The 20,911-nt window shown below is 33.9% G+C and overlaps 3 protein-coding genes across 3 annotated transcripts; 1 reads left to right on the plus strand and 2 right to left on the minus strand.

Annotated features, from left to right (window-relative positions):
* On the minus strand, positions 636-2,846 carry LOC107632355. The gene is made up of 4 exons (XM_016336044.1): positions 2,720-2,846; positions 1,901-2,390; positions 1,428-1,801; positions 636-787 (listed from the first exon to the last, which is right to left on the minus strand). Exons 1-4 carry the CDS (start codon positions 2,844-2,846, stop codon positions 636-638), a joined length of 1,143 nt encoding a protein of 380 aa, XP_016191530.1.
* Positions 3,474-4,553, plus strand: LOC110270502. The gene has a single exon (XM_021120123.1). It carries the CDS (start codon positions 3,474-3,476, stop codon positions 4,551-4,553), a length of 1,080 nt encoding a protein of 359 aa, XP_020975782.1.
* On the minus strand, positions 11,860-14,079 carry LOC107629147 (exocyst complex component EXO70B1). The gene has a single exon (XM_016331853.2). The coding sequence runs from the start codon at positions 13,989-13,991 to the stop codon at positions 12,054-12,056; it is 1,938 nt and encodes a 645-aa protein (XP_016187339.1). The 5' UTR covers positions 13,992-14,079; the 3' UTR covers positions 11,860-12,053.

A 20,911-nucleotide genomic window follows, 5' to 3' on the forward strand; every position in this document is an offset into this window, starting at 1 on the left:
CTTATTGTATTCTTCAAATTATCTTGTATGTGCACTAATAGGTCATGATTTTAATTATTTTAATATTTTTTATTTAATATTTATATGTATGCTTATTTACTGATTTTAATATGATGAGTTAATAATTATTTTAAAAAAAATATTTTTTAATTTTTGTTTATATTTTATATTTTATATTTTATTTTTTAATTGTTAGAATATATTAGGATCAATTAGCATTGATTATAATTATTTAGCATATCTAAATATTTATTATAGGATATTACGTCTTTATTATTTCGATTCTCTTAACACCTATAAATACCCTTTTATATTGTATCCATAGTTGTCAGAACCAAACCGGTGATCGAACCGGTCAGGTTACTAGATCACTAGGTCACTGGTTCAATCGGTGGGTCACTGGTTCAACCGGTGAGTTACTGATTGAACCGGTTAGCCCAGTCCCATATAAGTAAAACATATAAAATAGCTAAAAACTTAAAAATTAACAATTAAAAAAATATATCTCCAATAACATTTTAATAAACATTAAGTCTCAAATCATAAAAATAAGTAATACGAAAATAAACATAAAATTTATTAGTACTATTACATAAACAACTCAATTTAACACAATGAAAATAACAATTTATGGATTATATCCAATGAGTAATTTCAAAGTCTGGATATCTTTCTTCATCTGACAAATCTGGAGCTACATCCTGATTAATTTCATTCTGATTTGCATTTTTCATAGAATTATTATTAGCTTCATCATCATCTCGATCATCTTTCAGATTCAATTGATCTAGCATTTTAATAATGTTTCACAAGTTATAATCAATAATAAGGCAAAACATTTGGTTAAAGCATTAGAAAATTATCCCTAACAAAAATATACCCAAATCATCTAAAGCTGATTGAAAAGACATATTTGCAAGATTATTTCGTAAAGCATCAACTTCTTTAGGAGTTAAAAATAGTGTTGAATATTTCATTATTCATTCCGAATGATCCTCAAATGCATCAAGACAAATTGGATCATAACTTTGCTTTCTCATTCGATTCTTATATTATCAATTAACTTGATTATTCTTATTATGACTAAAAATTTAAAATAATGCTTTCAAGAAAGAATAATGAAAAGTACCTTTATTGTAGCCTTAAGTTGTAATGAACATAAACAAAATTATTAAGCTTTTGATGCTCTAACCGATTCCTTTTCTTTGAGTAAATGTGTTAAAAAATACTCCAATTATGCTCACAACCTGAAAAACTACAAATTTGACTCAAAAGACGAATCGCTAAATTTTACAAGTTTGGTGCTCCACATCTATAAGATTCCCACCATTGATCTTAACATAAAAAGGAATAATATATTACATTCATAAAAATTAAATCATAAATATATCACAATCATAAAAGACTAATTTCAATAAAAAATTTACCAGGCATCACTGTACGTCGCTCGCGTATTGTAGACTGTCTTCCAAAGTATCCTTTAGCATTCTTAAATATTCTCATCTCATTTGTCAATTTAGAATTTAAATCTGCATCATCGTAAGCATATCTCTCAATGACATCTAGTAGGCCAGAAGTTGTTTGCTTGTGCTTTTCAAATTCACCAGCATTAAATCGAAAAGCTGGATTTAACCAATAACCAGTAGCATGAAGGTTTTTTCGAAGTTGTGAACCGCAACGTGAATCTAAAATCTTTAAATAAGGATCAACAACCTTCTTTCTTTTTTGAAACATCTTCACTATCTCTTCCATAGCCTTATAAATAACTTGATAAAGGAAACCCATTGCAGCTCTATCTTCACTATCCACAATACGCAATACACAAACAAGTGGCTTCATAAGCTTAACAATATCAGTGCATTGATTTCAAAATTTAGAATCTAAGACTTGATCCACAAACTTTTTGGCTTTGGCTTCTTTAGAGTAAGCTGAGCTTGTCCATTTTCTAGATGTCACCATAGCTCTCAATGCATCATTTTTAGCCAAAATACTTTGCAAAGCAATGAAATTAATGGCAAATCGAGTTAGAGCTGGACGAAGTATTTTTTGTCTGCCAGTGAAGTTTCTCATCAAGTACAAAGGATGGTAATGATTATAGATATACTTCATAATCATTGAAGCTTGTGACACAATTTCAGTCATTTCCTCTAACTTCCAAATATCCTGCAACATCATATTAACACAATGTGCTACAGAAGGAGACCAATACAATCTAGGAAACTCCGATTCCAACAACCTTCCAGCAGCAATGTAATTTGCAGCATTATTTGTCACTACATGTACAACATTCTCAGGACCAACAAATAACACAAGATCCCTAAGCAACTTAAACAAAGCATCAGCAATTTTCGAGACATGAGAAGCATCAACTGACTTTAGGAAAACAGTTCCTTTAGGGCAATAAACCAAGAAATTAATAAAAGTACGCCTACAATGATCAGTCCATCCCAGTGTTGTCAGAACCGGACCGACCCGGCTAGTCGGACCAGAAAACCGGCGAACCGATGCTATAACCGGTCCGGGTGAGTCATCCAACCGAAGAAGGAACTGAACCGGCGAGACCCGTATTGAACCGGCCGGGTTTTATCAAAACCGGTGAACCGGCGGGTTTCGTTTAACCCGGACCGGTTCGAAATTTTTTTTTTGCGATTTAAAACGACGTCGTTTCTTTAAAAAAAAAAAACAAAAGCGCAGAGCTGCTGCGTTTTGTAACCCTAGCCTCCATCCCCTTCCCCTGTTTCCCCCTTTCCCTTCGCATGCTCCCATACCCAAACGGTTTGAGTTGAGACTTGAGAGTTGAGAGTTGAGAGACCACCATCACCATCACCATGGCGCCATGACTCCATCCCCTGCTACTCGCCTACTCTGCTTCAGCTTCAAGCTTTCAGCCACTTCGTCGCCCCGTCGCCCCGTCAGCTTCAAGCCTTCAACCACGCGGCACTCACCTCACCACCGCATCCAGAGCAGTGCGCGACTCACCCCATCCATCAAAGATTGAACATTGAAGTCGCCTCCTCGTCGCTCCTCGATCCAGATCTCCCTCAGTCCCTCTTCTCTGCTCGACGCTCGTCGCTGATCCATCCGTGCAGGTAAGTTTTTTTAATTTTTTAATTTTTTGAAGTTAATTGATTAATGATTATGGTATGCGGGCAGATAAGAACATGTTTGATAGTTTACATATGTTTGAACTTTGAAGTTAATTTTTTAATTGGTGGTTCACATATGTTTGAATGTTTGATAGTTTGATTTCTGTTTGATTTTGGTATATGGGCAGATGAGAACATGAACACTTCCATATGTTTTTTCTGTTTGATCTCTCATGTTTCTTGATTTTTTTTTATTTCTGTTCATTACTTCAGTTTGTTGATTGTGAATTGTTGGTTGCTGTTGGATATTATTGTTAGTAGTTAGTGGATTGTTGTTGTGTATTGTTAGTCATTTAGTCCTGGACCCTGGTTGATTAGGAATTTAGGATGGCTTCATCAAATACACCATCAGAAACACCAACACCAACTTCTCAGGAACAAGGATCAACTCCTGATCCAACAATTGGAACCCAAAAAAATAGTAACAGAGGAAAAACTGATCCTGCATGGGGCCATTGTAAACAAGTTTTGGATAAAGGAAAAACTGCTCTGGTATGTATTTATTGCGAGAAGCATATTAGGGGTGGAGGAATTAATCGGGTTAAGCATCATTTGGCTGGAAAAGGTAGAGATATTGAGGCATGTCGAAAGGTGCCAGCTGCGGTGAGACACCAATTCTCCCAAAACATTGAAGATCTTCGAACCAAGAAAAGAAAAACTCAAGAAGAATATGCAGAAAGTTATGGTGCTTGTGATGACGAATTTGATGAGATTGAACGTAATGAGATGCGACAACAACAAGCATCAAGAATTCCAGCACCTAGCTCTAGAAAGGGAGTTGGAAAACAACTCAAGGGACTACAATCCTTTTTTCCACCGGCAGCAACACCTGGTGCTCAACCAAGTATTAAAATTGTTCTCCAAAGCAAAGAAATTGTGGAGAAGTGTGATATTGCTATTGCAAGATGGATGATGGATGCCTCTGTGCCATTCAATGCGGTTAATTCAGCTTATTATCAGCCGATGATCGATGCTATCGCAAATATGGGTGCAGGGTATAAAGGGCCAAATTACCAAAGAGTTCATGGATATTTGTTGAGTAAATTGGTTGAAGATGTAAAGAAGATGATTGAAGGTTATCGTGTGATTTGGAAACAAACTGGATGTACTATCATGGCTGATGGATGGACTGATCGTTGTAGGCGTACTTTAATTAATTTCTTGGTTTATTGTCCTAAAGGAACTGTTTTCCTAAAGTCAGTTGATGCTTCTCATATCTCGAAAACTGCTGAGGCTTTGTTTAAGTTGCTTAGGGATGTTGTGTTATTTGTTGGTCCTGAGAATGTTGTACATGTAGTGACGGATAATGCTGCAAATTACGTTGCTGCTGGAAGGTTGTTGGAATCAGAGTTTCCTAGATTGTATTGGTCTCCTTGTGCGGCACATTGTATTAATCTGATGTTGTAGGATATTGGAAAGTTTGTGGAAGTGACTGAAACTGTGTCACAAGCTTCAATGATTACGAAGTATATCTATAATCACTGCCATCCTTTGTACTTGATGAGGCAGTTCACAGGCGGCCGAGAAATACTTCGTCCAGCTCCAACTCGATTCAAATGAGAAAGCAAAGTTATGATCCAATTTGTCTTGATGCATTTGAGGATCATTCGGAATGGATAATGGAAGATTCACCACCATTTTTAACTCCTGAAGAAGTTGATGCTTTACGGAATGATCTTGCAAATATGTCTCTTCAATCAGCTTTAGATGATTTAGGTATGTTGTTGTTAGGGATATTTTGTAATGCTTTAACCAAATATTTTGCCTTATTATTGATTATGATTTGTGAAACATTATTGAAATGCTAGATGAATTGAATCTGGAAGAAGATCGAGATGATGGTAAAGCTAATAATACTTCTGTGAAAAATGCAAATCAGAATGAAACCAATCAACATGTAGCTCCAGATTTGTCAGATGAAGATAGATATCCAGACTTTGAAGTTACTCCTTGGATATAATCCATGAATTGTTATTTTCATTATGTTAAATTTAGTTGTTCATGTAATAGACTAATAGTACTAAATTTTATGTTTATTCTCGGATTACTACTTATTTTTAGGATTTGAGATTTAATGTTTATTAAAATGTTATTGGAGATATATTTTTTAACTGTTAATTTTTAAGTTTTTAGGCTTTTAGCTATTTTATACATTTTACTTATGTGGGACCGGGTTAACCGGTTCAACCAGTGACCCACTGGTTGAACCAATGACCCAGTGACCCAGTAGCCTGATCGGTTCGATCACCGGTTCGGTTCTGACAACTATGGTCCATCCATCGGCCATGATAGTACATCCAGTTTGTTTCCAAATCACACGATAATCTTCAATCATCTTCTTTACATCTTCAACCAATTTACTCAATAAATATCCACGAATCTCTTCCATAATTTGGCCCTTTATACCCTACACCCATGTTTGTAATAGCATCGATCATCGGCTGATAATAAGCTGAATTAACCGATTAAATGGCACAGAGGCATCCATCATCCATCATCCATCCTGCAATAGCAATATCACACTTCTCTACAATTTTTTTGCTTTGGAGAACATTTTTGATAGTTGGTTGAGCTCCAAGTGTTACTGCCGGTGGAAAAAAAGATTGTAATCCCTTGAGTTGTTTTTCTTTTCTAGAGCTAGGTGCTGGAAGTCTTGATGTTTGTTGTTGTCGCATCTCATTACATTCAATCTCATCAAATTCCCTTTCAACTTCATCACAAGCATTATAACTTTCTGCATATTCTTTTTGAGTTTTCCTTTTCTTGGTTCGAAGATCTTCAATGTTTTGATTGAATTGGTGTCTCACCACAGCTGGCACCTTTCGACATGCCTAAATATCTCCGCTTTTTCTAGCAAAATGATGCTTAACTCGGTAACTCCTCCACCATTAATAAGCTTCTTGCAATAAATACATAACAGAATAGTTTTTCCTTTATCCATAACTTGTTTACAATGGCCTCATGCAGGATCAGTTTTTCTTCTGTTACTATTTTTTTGGGTTCCAATTGTTGGATAAGGAGTTGATCATTGTTCCTGAGAAATTGGTGTTTCTGATGGTGTATTTGATGAAGTCATCCTAAATTCCTAATCAACCAGGACTAAATGACTAATCTCCAAGAATAATGTACAACAACAATCCACTAACTACTAAGAATAATATACAACAGCAACCAACATATATAACAGATAATCAACAATCAACAATCTAACAACAATGGATAATCAACAAACTGAATAGAAATTAAACATAAATCAACAATCAAAAGAGATCAAACAGAAATCAACATATATAACAATAATATGTTACAAAAAACTGAACAATTAACAATCTAAATTCTAACAGAAATTAAACAGAAATCAACATACATAATGAAAAAAATTTGAAATCCTAACTAACTTTAAAAAAAAAAAATTATTAAAGAACTAAATTATTAAAAAATTTGAAATCCTAACTAATTTGAAATCCTTTAATTCTAACTAAAGGACTAAATGATTAAAAATTTGAAATCCTAACTAACTTTAAAAAAATAAAAAATTCATACCTGGAGGGATAAGTAGAGAAGAGGGAGATCGGATGTGACGAATAGTAGCAATAGCAGGAAGCGACGATCAGTAGGTAACGAGCAGTAGTAGTAGTAGGAGGCGACAGACACACAGGAGCCGACGACGTTCGAATCTTCGATGGAGGTGCTTCTTGGCTGTGGTGGGTGGTGCACTGGTGCGGTTGCCTCCTACGAGCACGGTGAGCCGGGTAAGGTGGCGCTGCCGCGCTGGCTGAATGGGTCTCTCTCACACTCTCACACTCTCTGTCTTAGACTCTCAGGCTCTCAGCTCTCAGGTGGTCTCTCATGGCCAAAAGGTTTGGAAAGGGAAACAGGGAAAGGAGATGGAAGCTTGAGCTAAGATTTCTTCCTTTCAGTAGCTCAGTTTATTTTTTTTTTAATTTTAATCGAAACGACATCGTTTCAAGTGAAGGAAAAAAATAAAAGGGTTCGAAGCGGTTTGGGTTAAATGAAACCCGCCGGTTCACCTGTTTTGGTCAAACCCGAACGGTTCAAACCGAGTCTTTTCGGTTCGCTTCCTCATCCGGTCAGAAAGCTCACCCAGACTAATTCTGTCACTAGTTCATCGGATTTCTGGTCCGATCGGACGGTTCGGTCCGGTTCTGATAACATTGATCGTATCATTTCAGACAACTTGAATAAACTCAATAATACACAAATCATTTCTCCAGTTAGTCTCTTGTTTCTAACATTGTATCAGAGCCATGATTTCCTCCTTGAGGAGGATATGTTGCTTTTCTTCTGATGAAATCACTGTATTTTTCATATTTTTCTTTCGTGCCATTTTTTTCCTCATCTTTTGTCAATGCTTTGATGCTTTCTCACCTAACCGACTAGTTCATTCACTACTTTCTTATTCTCATGGAGAAACCATATATTTTCGTCACCTTCCGATAGTTTGTCATCTCTTTACACTTTGTCACTTTTTCAGCAGTTTTCCAGCAGTTCGCCATATTTTCAACAATTTTTCGGCAGTTGGCCACTCTTCCAGCAGTTCTATTTGTGTTTTCTCGTGGCAGATCCATCTGCGTTTCTTTGTAGCAATTCCGTTTGTGTTTCTTTCAGACAGCGGCCGTTTCGTCTGCGCTTTCTTCAGACAGCGGTATTTCCATCTGCGCTTTCTTCAGACAGCGGCAGTTTCATCTGTGCTTCCTTCCGTCAATTCTGTCTGCACCCGTTCTATTAGTTTATGCATTTTTTTATTTCATTATTTTAAATTTGTTTCAAACTTGAGGGGGATGTTACAATATATTAGGATCAATTAGCATTGATTAGAATTATGTAGCATATCTGAATATTTATTATAGGATATTACGTCTTTATTATTTTGATTCTCTTAGCACCTATAAATACCCTTTTATATTGTTTCATTCCAGACAACTTGAATAAACTCAATAATATATAAATTCTTTCTCCAGTTAGTCTCTTGTTTCTAACAGTAATAGTCTATATGTAAAATATGAGTTGTATAAGAAGTTGTTAATTTTTTTTAATTTAACATCCATAATTTTATATGTATAACATCTATAATTTTAAACACAAAATTTTTATAATCAATGAATTGATATTAACTTATTATTTATTACTTTATTTTATGAACTTTGCTAGGGAAACAATGAAGAATCTTGACAATATGTACAATGGATTTTAAATTTGGCCCAATACAATAAAAAAGAAACCCAAACAGTTATTTCAAAAAATTAACCATCCTAACCCTAATTGATCAATAGAATTTATCCAAACAACCTCTCCCCCAACGTCTGCTACCCCATCCTCATCAATCATCCTACCTCTCCAGCATTAGAAGTTCTCTCACCGGCCATTAAACAACCATCCACGTAGTTATTAAAATAATCATCCGACTACCTAGTGAAATTACCATCCAGCATTTATTAATTGTATATACTTAAACTGAATCAAACAAAATAACCATCCAATTAAAAATTAAAATAGTCATCTACATACCTAATGAATTGAACATCCAACATCTAAATTCATCCGTTGATGTATATACTTTGAAGATGTACGGAAAGCAAAATCCAAAAAAGCCAAGTTGGCCACAGGACATTTTTGAAGTGGGCTACGTTTGCATGTACAAAAACAGGAGCATCATGGACTAAACTAATTTCTTGCACAATTATTGTTGTGTTATCCTACGTTGATCTTGGACCTATACCTATGTAGGGGGAGGCGACGTCTTTGAAGGCGGCGGCGGCCATGGCGGTCTTGGGCTGCGCGATGGTGACGCTGAGCGTTCGTGGTGCGCATGTCGGCGTGAGTTATGGGCGACGGCGGCTAGTGTCTGTGGCAGCGCGGCACCGATGAGAGGAAGAGACTAGGCGAAAAGGCAATCACATCAGATGGGGAGAAGGAGGCCGTTTTTGGGGTTTACGTAATCGTTGCAAATCCTTATTTATTTTGAATCTCAAATTGGTAATTATTAAGAATTAATTATTTATTTATCATTTGATATTAATTTTAATTTTACCCCTATTGTACACATTGTACACTAAATTTATTGGCTTCTCATACTTTCTCCTTTATAAAATGTATTGAGATAATTTGAGACTTTTTAGGATTAAAAATATCATAATTTAAAATTTTTATTTGAAAAAAAAATTATAAAATTATGAATGTAATAATGAAAGAGAGTTTTTTGGAATTTGATTTACATTAAATTTGGAATGGATTTTTTAAACAATAAACAAAAAATATCTTAATCTTTTTAATTTAGTCAAAATTTAATTAACTTTAGTTTTATAATTTTAAATCAGAATCAATTTAAAAATTAAAACTAAAATATATCTCATTATTCATACACATTAAAAAATTGCTTCATTGCTCATGAACCCTAATCTAATCTCTCTTATCCTTGTTCATACCAAAAAGAACACATCTGAAAAATTTTTCTTCATCATTATATACCAATCTACAAAATAAATTACAACCTCACTCCTAATTCCTAGGCGGACAGCAGCAGCCTATCCTCACCCTCTCCCTTCCTCGTAGCCGCTCTCTCTCTCCGTCGTTCTTCACGCACCAGCAGCCGCCTTGTCGTTCTCCATGCATCAACAACCCTGTGTCGCACTCCGTGCAGTGCAGCCATCATGTCGTCCTCTACATAGTAGCAACCCCATATCACTCTCCAGCGTTGTAAACCCCGTTAAATTAGTAAATAATTAGTCAATAAATTAATTTTTAATAAAAAAATAGAAATATGAATATTATATATAATTAGGATAGAGCTCATTAAAACGAGAATTTTGACACTAATTTCGAAAACTTCGGCCCAAAATTAGACCGAACAGGCCGAACCGGACCCAAATCGAACCCGTGGACCCAACCGGCCCAGCACTTAAGTGAGCCAAAGCTTCTTTTCTTCCCCAATTCAGCACAAGCAGCGCTGAAAGCACAACAAGGGAGAGGAGAAAAGAGATTTCCCTAACCCTTTACGGTAATTCAAATCACCGTATCTCCTCCGTCCGAGCTCCGATCGTCGTACCGTTTGTGGCCACGCGACCAACGCGTCGAGCTCTACGTTTCTACCGAATAATTTCATAGGTAAGCCATTTAATTACACTCGGCTACTCCTTCTCCCAATTTTCGAAAATTATGTAGAGGTATTGAATTTCTTTACTTTTTGATGTATTAGGATCCAATTAGCTTGAGGAAAACATTCACCCTTATACGAAGCTTGGGTAAGGTGAGGATACCATAAATTCTCTTTAATTTTCTGAATTTGTGCTTTGGGTATTAAATTGGGTGTATATGTGTTATGAATGTGTATTAGGTTGTGAATAAATAATTGGAGCTTGAAATTATGGATATTGAAATTTGGAGGAAGCTGAGCACTAGTGTTTTATTGAAGTTTTTGGGGCTGTGTTTGTTTTAGTGAGTTACCTTGATCACTACGTGGAAATCGGCCAATATATGGTTTAGGTTTCACGCATTTAATATATAATGTTTTGTGAAAACTTAGGCTAGAGAATCATAGGATAGGTTGGAATGATTATGTATGTTGGATGTTTGGCATTAGTAACTTTGATTGGTAATATGAATTGTGTATGTGTTGGTGGTGTTATTGGTAAGTTGATGGTAATGATTGTATATGTATGTATGGCAAAATGGTGGTGGTTTTGTTGAAAGAAGTATGGAATTTTATTGATTGGTAGTAATGATTGTTTATGGATAGTTGAGTGATTTAAAGATGTTATATATTGTGTTTGTATTGAATGTAGGTAAAGGAAGTGAACATTTGAAATTGTTTAAAGAAAATGGAGGTTTTTGAAGTATGATGAAAATTGGTTTTTGACTGAACTTCAGCGAGCTATAACTTGACTTCCGGACCTTCAATTTGTTTCCAACTTGTTTTAAATGAAAGTTGGGTTTGTGAAGTTTATGCCGTTCGAAAAACAGATAAAAAACGATTTAAAATGATTAAGTTATGTACATTGGAAGTTTTGGTTTGGAATTACGTAAATTTTGTATCTTTCAACTTAATCAGGTTTTTGGAAAAACATACGTCCACGCGTACGCGTGGATAATTTTTGGCTGACCTCCTTATATGCATACGCATAATGAGCCAGCATGCATGTCCACGCGTATGCATGCCCACGCGTACGCGTGACATGAGGTACTCACCTACGCGTACGCATGATAAAAGAATGCGCGTGCGAACTGCCTTTCTACACTTCTATGCGTACACGTGAGCCACGTGGCTCCTATTTGCAAACATATTTTTTTTGAGTTTTAAATCCTATTTTAAACTTCTAAATCTCTATTTTTATTCTTCCAGCCATAAACAATCGTATTAAGTTTGATAATTAAGTATTATTCTTTATCTTTTACGTGAAAAAAAAATTATTTTATTAATAGAATACCAATACCACGTGCACGCGACACATTTATGATATACATTTCGTACATGACAAAGCACAAGTCAATATATATATATACTATGCAAATAACCTTCGTTTTCCAAAACGAAAACCTGAAAAAAATTATAGGAAAACAACCTTATTCTGAAGTACAGGAGAATAATGCTTTTTCAGTTTTTTTTGAATAACGTAAATAATAAATAAAAAAAATTAATTTTAAAATTTTAATTTTAAATTAATTGAATTTATTTATATTTAGTACACTTGAAATATAGTCTATTATTGACATTCTTCACAATCTTTGTCATGTCGTTTATATAAGGAAATTGAAACCATATATGTTATGGCCAATATACAGTAATAAGACAGTATAAATACTTGAATAGTATACAGATACACTCTATTTGTGGTTATTGTGAGCCGTGACGTCAGCAACACAAAAGATATTTCATCAACACTAACATTATCACCTGCTGCTTCCGTTGGAGCGACGTGAAGACGACGTCGTCAAAGCATGCGACGAGCCACTACTCGATTCTCCAATGCCGTACAAAATATCTGACAATTGGTTTCCAATATCGTCGGGTAAGAACCGTATTGCCGATTCAGACCCGACCCTATTCTTATCGTAGAACTCGCCGTACTTGGAAACCAGCTTCAAAGCTATCGAGACTTTGATTTCGTCTCTCAGTTTCGGGTCGGGTACAACCCACCCGCTTTGTTTTTTGCAGGCTTCGTGAAACGCTGTGTTGAAGCTAACGAAGCAAGCCTTAGCTTGCTCCGCTGAGATCTCCGCCGCAGGATTCTCCGGCAGCGAAGTGAGCACGCTGTTCCACCCGACGCGCTCGTATTTGGCTACGTATTCCTTCGTCTTCGCTTCGTGCTTCGCCATCCACTCTTCACCGAGGAGCAACCCTAGGTTCGATTTTCGAACCTTTTCTACTACGTAATGCATGTTGTTAGCGAGGAAGAGGTAAGAAAGCGCCACGTCCTTGTAGCGCTCCGCTTTCACGTCGAGCTTGCAGAGAACCACGAGGATCAGCCATGCGATTCGCTCTGAGATCGCCGGCGACGGAACCGTGGAGAAGGACGACGACGTGCTATCCTCGTGGATCGGGCTTCGGTAGAAAGATTCCGGCATCGGAGACTGTGGATAATCGGCGATTATGTCAACGAGGACGCCGCTATAATCGGCTAGGAGAGAGATGTAGTTCAACACGTAGCCCGTGATTGGGTGTACTCCACCGCCGGGAATCGTCGTCTTGCACGGTTCCTTCTGAATCGCCGATTCAAAGTCCGATAGCATCGTCCTCACGGCGTCGCCAAGCTTCACCAAGGAAGTAACCGCCTGCGTACGGACTTTGGCGGTTGATTCGAAGGAGAAGATGGATTCAATCTGCTGCCAGTTTTCGGAGATCGCTTCGTACATATCGAGAGTCCTGAACATCTTCTCCGGCGTTTTCTTGCACTTTGCAACCATTTCCGGGAATCCAAACAGCATCATGGCGCCGTCTCTAGTGATCTCAGCGAAGGAAGACTCCGCGATCCGTTTCTCCGGCGCGGTGGCAGCGAAGACACTATCGCAGAGTATCCTCTCACCGTTGAAGAGAGTTCCGACGGCAACCTTCATCGCATTGAGCCAGTGCTTGATCTTCAACTCAACCACCTCCCAATCCATCTTCTGGAGACGCGAGAAGCTCAACTGCTCCACTCCAAGATTGTAAAGAGCTTCATCAACGATCGATTTCCTCACCAACACGTAAATCCTAACGCACTCTCTTCCGTAGCCAGTGGAAATCATGCAATCCGCGATTGCTTTCAAATCGTTGACGGCAAGCATGGAAGCTCTCTCGGCATCAGCGACTCCTTCTCCGGCAAGGCGAAACTCATCGTCGGAAACAATCTCATCGAAATCGGAGAAACTGTTCTGGCCGAAATCCGTTGAAGAACGGTTAGAAAGGGTTTCGGAGCGGTTAGAAACGGTTTCGGGATCGAGGTATTCCCTATTGGCCTTTAGGATCTGGTGAAACTCTCTCTCAAGAGTTTTCATTGCGATTTGCATGAGAGACTGTGCTCGAAGAAGATAAGCAGAGGAGGGATCCTGTGCGACGAGGTACTTCATAGCGGACTGTAGGCCCTTGACGGCGTCAATGTAGTGTTTGGCATCCAGGCGTGTTCCGCTGAAGAGTGAGCTAGAGTTTGAAAGGCGTGAACTAACGGAGTTATTATTGTTATTATTATAATCCCACTTGGTTATAAGTGACTCCGCCTTATGGATGTTATCGTCCATAAGGGTGTCGGAGAAGGTGCGAAGAGGGGAGGGTGGTGGTAGTGAGTAGTGACGTGGCGGATGATGAGAAGATGAAGGTTTGAAGAAGATACTTCTCATTCCTTTTCTCGGCATTTTGAATAGCTTCTCTTAGTATTTGCTAGTTTTGAAGAGAAGTTGTTGGAAGTATTACGATTTTTCAGCTTTCAGGTGTGAGTTAGGAGAACAGAGAGGGGGTATTTATAGAGGGAAGAAAGGATTAAAAAGAAATAATTATATATAAATATATATAATATTTAATTTATTTTTAATATATTTTTTATACATATAATTAATTTGAGGATTGATTTTTTGTACAAACTTAACGTGTGTAGTTATATTATTATTATGTTTTGTTTGACTCTGCTGTCTCACTTATGATGATTGAACAAAGAAGACACTGGCAAGTTGAGCAACCAAAACCGACCTGCTACCTAAGTACAATTAACAAGACACAGCCACAAACTTACAACAACAATTGTCAAAACTCACTAACTTCTCTTCAAACTTCAACTTTGTCTTTTTCTCTTTATCTCTATTATTCGTGGCTCAAAATTCATTGAGAAATTAATTAAAGACATTAAAAAAAAGAAAGTAAATATATACATAATCGTAGGAACAGTATACGGAGCCAAAAACTAAACAAAACTATATTAATTATAAAACTTATAAAAATTTTTTTTTTCTTTCTCACATTAATTCACCCACCTCTAACAATCACACACAGATCCCTCTCTCTCACCGTCAGGCCCTCTCCGCCTCCTCGCCGCGACCCATTCTTTTTCTATCACCGACATCTGGCTCGTCGGATTCATCACCGTCAACAAGAACAATTCAATTTCTTTTTTCTCATTACACACTTTCCATTCTAATTCAATTTGTTAACAGGGTCTTGATCCAAGAACAACAGCTAGAATATTTATCAATGCAAGATGTATCGGGGAGAAGAAGATCAATGGGGATGACTGTTTCATTCTCAAGTTTTGTGCAGATTCCTCCACACTAAAAGCCAGGAACGAAGGCCTAGCTGAGATAATAAGGCATGTTTTGTTTGGTTACTTTAGTCAAAAAACAGGACTTCTTGTCCACTTGAAAAACTCTCATCTCACTCGGATTCAGAACAATGGAGGAGATGTTGTGTATTGGGAGACCACCATAAATTCGTTTCTTGATAATTACAGGCCTGTTGATGGAATTATGATTGCTCATTCCGATCGTTCCGCGGCAACACTTTTCAGGTTTGGAAAAACATCTATGAGCCACACCAAAACAAAGATGGAAGAAGTATGGACACTTGTGATTAACACACTTAATCTTAGTTAAAAAAAGTTTCTGAATAATTACAGAAATATAAAAATAAAAAACATTCATTTAATATAAAAAAATCCTAATACTTAACAAAAGAAATATCCAGTTATATTTTAGTAAAAATAATTAAATATTTATAAAATTTTTAAAAAATATAAAATTCTTAAAGAAATAGAGATAATCACATTTACAATACAAAAAAACTCAAAAAATATATAAAAAAATATCTATTTAGTATGAAAAAGAAACATTTTAATACTTAACAGAAGAAACATCAATATATATTAACTTGTAGAGATTTTGAATTCACCCAAAAATATTTAACTGATTCTTTGCTAATACCTTTTGGTTGAATAATGTCTGTGATAATAATCCGGGTTTGAAGTCGTTATTTTCGTGTGCGTACTCCGAAAACTGCATATATTTCGTACGGTAATAATTACTGGAAGCTAAATTTCATGACTGATCATTTAATTTTCACTCACTTTCCCTCTGCCTTCTCTTTTGGCGGCACTTGTGATTGAGATTTATGCAGTTAACAACAGCAAAAAAGTCTTAAAAGATTATTGTTACATGTTACATTAGTCTAGTTTCTCTTAATTAACGCTGTATAAACAAAAGAAAAATTAGTTTATATTGTATGATCTTAATTACTCTTTTGCGATTGAGACGGCTACTATGAAAATCATGTTGCATAAATAAACTCTTAGTTATAACAACCTGATCATATTCAAAAAAAATATTTAAGTAATCGATTATTCGATTGGATATACTGAATTGAAATCCTTTTCTTTTTACAACAATCGATTGTTTTACGAGTAAAAATTTAATTTTTCTCCTGGTCAATCAATTTTATTACTTATCCAATTGATTAATTGAGAGATCCAATTGATTGGTTGAATTATTTAATTGATTTGCTGAAGAAAACAATTAATTAGATATTTTCAAAGTTTATTCTTTTTTTTTATATATATAAATAGCAACTAATTGATTGTATTTATAACAAACACGCTTTTTCGATTGTTTATGCCATCAAACAAATCAAACATACAATTTATTATATAATTCTTTTTAAATAACTCTCATTGTTTTTCCTTTTTCTTCCGATAACAGTCAATTCAAAAGAATAATAAACATTGAATCTTATATTCAGATAAATTCTCTAATTTTTTATTGGGTATTGAAGCAACAAAATTAACACCTACATCTTATCACATATCTCAAACTATGTACATAAAAGAGGTTCCAATTAAAGATGGAATGGAACAATCAAAGGGGACTCCCACTCTTATGGTTACTACTCTTAAGCTTATTTCCTTTCAATCTTTAATTTGTTCAGGATGGATTCTTACTCACCCGATACATAATAATAATTTATACATATATTATCTGTATGCAAAACAGTGCTTGCGTTTAATTTCATCCATTGAAAAATGATCATTTTCCTCCTTTCAACTGATAATTTTTTTTTTAAATTTACTGCATCCTCTTTTAAGGGAGTTTCCGTTGACTTATATCATTTCGTATTTAGCTATATTATATACTTCATATCATTTTTTGGTTTAATTGTAAATTGATATATTTCTTCTAAAGTCAAATTTCATGTATGAATCTTCAAATGAGAAGTTGCCGGCAAGTACGGAAACGAATATACGATCGAAACATTGCTAATCAATTATATTATACAATCATGTTATATATTCAACAGAAATCAGTAATCAAATAGTTATTTATATAAAATACATGAGATATTATTATTCTTATATTTTGGTAATTTTTTGTTAAGTATATATTATTTTGTAATTTTTTAAAAGTATTATTGGTTGTTAACTTTAAAAAATTACAAAATAATATATACTTAACAAAAAATCACCAAATTTTAAGAATAATAATATCTCATTTTTTTAATTATACTTGCAAAAAATTGCATCAAAATTCAATTTCTAATGTATATTTTGAGAAATACATATTTAATGTTAGTTTTTTTGCAAGATTATCTAACATTAAATATGTATTTCTCAAAAAATATATTAGAGATTGAATTTTAATATAATTTTTTGCAAGCATGATTAAGAAAATGAGATATTAGTATTCTTAAAATTTGGTAATTTTTCGTTGTGTATATATTTTTTTGTAATTTTTTTGTTAACAACTAATAATACTTTTAAAAAATCACAAAAAAATATATACTTAGAAAAAAATTATCAAATTTTAAGAATAATAATATCTCATTTTTTTAATTATTCTTGTAAAAAATCACATCAAAATTCAATCTTTAAAGTATTTTTTGAAAATATATATTTACTGTTGGGTATTGTTGTTATGTTTTTAAATTAGAGGAGTGCTACACATACAAGTCATTTGGTTTACAAGTCATCATACAAGTTGGGAGAAACTTAACAAAAAACACGCTGACCCATATACGATTTCTATGGCGTGCTCCTCCTTCTCCTCCTCCTCCTCCTCTTCCTTCTTCTTCTTCTCCTTCTTCTTCTCATCCTCTTCCTTCTTCTTCTCCTTCTTCTTCTCCTACTCTTCTTCTTCTTCCTCCATGAAAATGAGTTTTTTGTCAAATTTAATCTCCTTCGTGCATTCTCTCTTTGCCTTTTCATTCGTTGTTTTATCTGTGTTTATCATTGGTATTCTTGCTTCATTTTTTTTTTATTTTCATGATTTCTGAAATCAAGCTATGAAATCGTTTTGAAGATAATGAAACTTCAGAAATACACCCAAACGATTACAGAAATACACCCAAACAATTACATAAATACACCCAAAGAATACAGAAATACACCCAAACGGTTACAAGAATTCACCCAAACGATTATAAAAATACACCCAAAGGATTACAGAAATATATCCAAAAGATTACGAAAATACACCCAAATGATTTAAGAAATACACCCAAAATTCGTTGAAGTACACCTTATGCATAATTCAGAACTCTTTCTCTTTCTCCTCCTCATCTTCTGTTGCTTCTTCTTCTTCAAAAACGATTTCAGAGTTTGATGTCAAAAAATAATGGAAATCGAGAATAACGAAGAAAGAAAACAGAGAGAAAAGCACGTAAATGAAGAAGGAGAAAGAAAAGGCAAGAAACGAAAGAAAAGAAGAAGAAGAAGAGGAAGAGGAAGAAGAACGTGCAGCAAAAAGAAGAAGAAGGTGCAGAAGATGAGGAGGAGGAAGATGAAAAATGTGCAGTCAAGAAGAACGAGGAGAAACACGACGATGAAGATGAAACACTTCAAAAACGAAGAAGAAGAAAAGGCACGGAAAAAGAAGAAGAAGGAGAAGAAAAAGAAGAAGAAATAAATGACTTGTATGACTCTTGTATGTGAAAATACTTGTACGTGGAGAATTTCTCTTTAAATTATTTAAAGGTATTTTTGTCGATAGTAAAATTCGAGTGCATTTCTGTCCGCGTTTGAATAATTCGGGAGCGTTTTTGATGGTTAACCCAATTTTTTTACACTATTAATATTTCAAAATTAAACTATTGAAATATATATTTAGAAATGTTAACTCTTGTAATAATATAACTAGCTACTTCAAACATTTTTTATGGATGAAATTTGATTGATCAAACATATATGTTTGTCTTGTTGGATAAGCCAGGCTAACTCACATAAGGCGAGAAACACTTATCAATTAATAAAATCTTGATGATAATATTTTTTAGCATATAATCGACATCTTTGTTACGCTCTTTATATGCAACAAGATACTATCATACATCACAAATCATTTCCAGACGGTGACTGATCATTAAAAAGTATATAACTAACTTTTTAATCGCAATTTGCGTATATTATTATTACTATTATTAAATTTAGAATGACTCGATACGTTGTTTTTGTTACGCCGTAAAGTCTCAAATTGTAAGTTTGAAACAACAATTGGATACTTGCAACAAGTTGCGTTTAAAGTTTTTCTTCTTATGATTGTTTAATTTATTGACTCACTTCTTAAAATTAAAAACTTTGTCGGGCTACTAATTAAATGATGATTCATCATGTTATTATGTTCGAGTCAATGAATTTCTTAAGAAAAATATTATTCATACATTAAAATTTTCATTAACACACTCGTATAAAAAATATAATTGATATTAATTAATTGTGTATTTAAATTATTTTTTAATTAATAAAACAAAAAAATACGTGTTTAATTATTAAAAAAAAATACTAATATCAAAATAGTATTTATTACACATAACAAAATTGATTTTTTTCATGGGTAATAAATAGATACGTTCCTGCCTTATGGCAGAGTTTTTAATTTGTCTAGCTACGAGTGTGTAAAACACACTTAATTAATTGAGATTTGGTGTGTCTGCAATTTGCTACTTAATTTTAAGTATCTTTAAAAAGACCTATAATTATATTAATGTTTGTTCAAATATGGCAGTGGCCGCCAGCATGTTGCGTTGTTATTAGTAAAAGTAAATAACCTCTTAATTACTTTTGTATCTGAAAATTTCAAATTGTACAAGTTGACATTTTAAAATTGCTAAACAACTCCAAAACATATGTGTTTTATATGGATGACAGTACAACTAAATATTCTTTAAATATTGTTCTTTGTTCAATTTTTAAATAAGGGAAAAAATAAAAAATAAATATATTTTTTTAAATTTTTGAACAATTAGTACGTATATTAACACAAGTAAGCAGTACATATCTTTAAATTAATATTCAAATTCAAGCTCCAAGTTTCTAAGTTGTAATTAAACTCAAAATCTCATATTTTCACCCAATTAAAATATAATCACACATTCACACACACACATATATAATGATCATTTTCTATTAATTTATTATTTTTTATTGGTGCAGCATATATAGTTGGAGAATCTATCTTTTAGCATACATATAATTAGAGAAAAAAAATTTTCAAAGTCAACTTTGAGATGGCATCTTTATATTCTAGTTTACTTAATTTAATAAATAATGTATTGGAAAATTAGAAATAGGAGTTGAAATTTTAGTATGTGAGAAAAATTAGGAATATGAGGCGAACTATTTATTGATTTATAGACAAAAGAGTTGAAGTTAATCGTTTTTCTTTCGTCCTATATCATATTCTTTCCATTACATTTTTATATAGAGCAATGTATTAATAGATAGTAATATGATTTATTTATTAAATATCTGGTTGATCAACATTTTCTAATAATCCCACAAAGAATTATACGTGGGTTAATTTAGTTATCGAAAGATTAAAAATTTCATATTGATTCATAAAATGTACAATTATGAATTATAATAGTTTTTTTGTGACACATTATTATCGAACTAGCAAAAAGAACAATTTAATTCACTATTATAAATTTTAAAAATTAATTTAAGACATCTTATTTTTCGAAGACCAAATTGATGCGCAAACATTATTATTAAAGGAAAATGTTTAGTAATCAAAGAAAATCAGCCAAAAATAGTCATAAATTATCTTATTTAACATTCATTAATTGTTGCGATAATTAATTAATACTAAATAAGACAAGTTCTCACTGTTTTTTTGTCTACCTAATATTATCCATTATTAAATTATATCTATTTCATATCAATCTCGCTACGTTACCAACAGTATTTCTGCCAACTTCTGCCAACTTCTGCCAACTCTTATTTATAATGGTGTTTAATGGAAGTGTATTTATGAATATGTCTAATAAAAATGTCTTTTTTATAGCTGTATTTAATAAAAATATC

The sequence above is a fragment of the Arachis ipaensis genome, chromosome B03, assembly GCF_000816755.2.
Source record: "Arachis ipaensis cultivar K30076 chromosome B03, Araip1.1, whole genome shotgun sequence".
Taxonomy (NCBI): domain Eukaryota; kingdom Viridiplantae; phylum Streptophyta; class Magnoliopsida; order Fabales; family Fabaceae; genus Arachis; species Arachis ipaensis.

Coding starts and splice junctions, on each gene's coding strand:
- LOC107632355 (XM_016336044.1), bottom strand. CDS start 2,846: ATGGAGTCATGGCGCCATGGTGATGGTGATGGTGGTCTCTCAACTCTC. Junction 2,391..2,719: donor AACAGGGGAAGGGGATGGAG/GCTAGGGTTACA, acceptor ATTGCCCTAAAG/GAACTGTTTTCCTAAAGTCA. Junction 1,802..1,900: donor AAAGAAGCCAAAGCCAAAAA/GTTTGTGGATCA, acceptor TATTGTGGATAG/TGAAGATAGAGCTGCAATGG.
- LOC110270502 (XM_021120123.1), top strand. CDS start 3,474: ATGGCTTCATCAAATACACCATCAGAAACACCAACACCAACTTCTCAG.
- LOC107629147 (XM_016331853.2), bottom strand. CDS start 13,991: ATGCCGAGAAAAGGAATGAGAAGTATCTTCTTCAAACCTTCATCTTCT.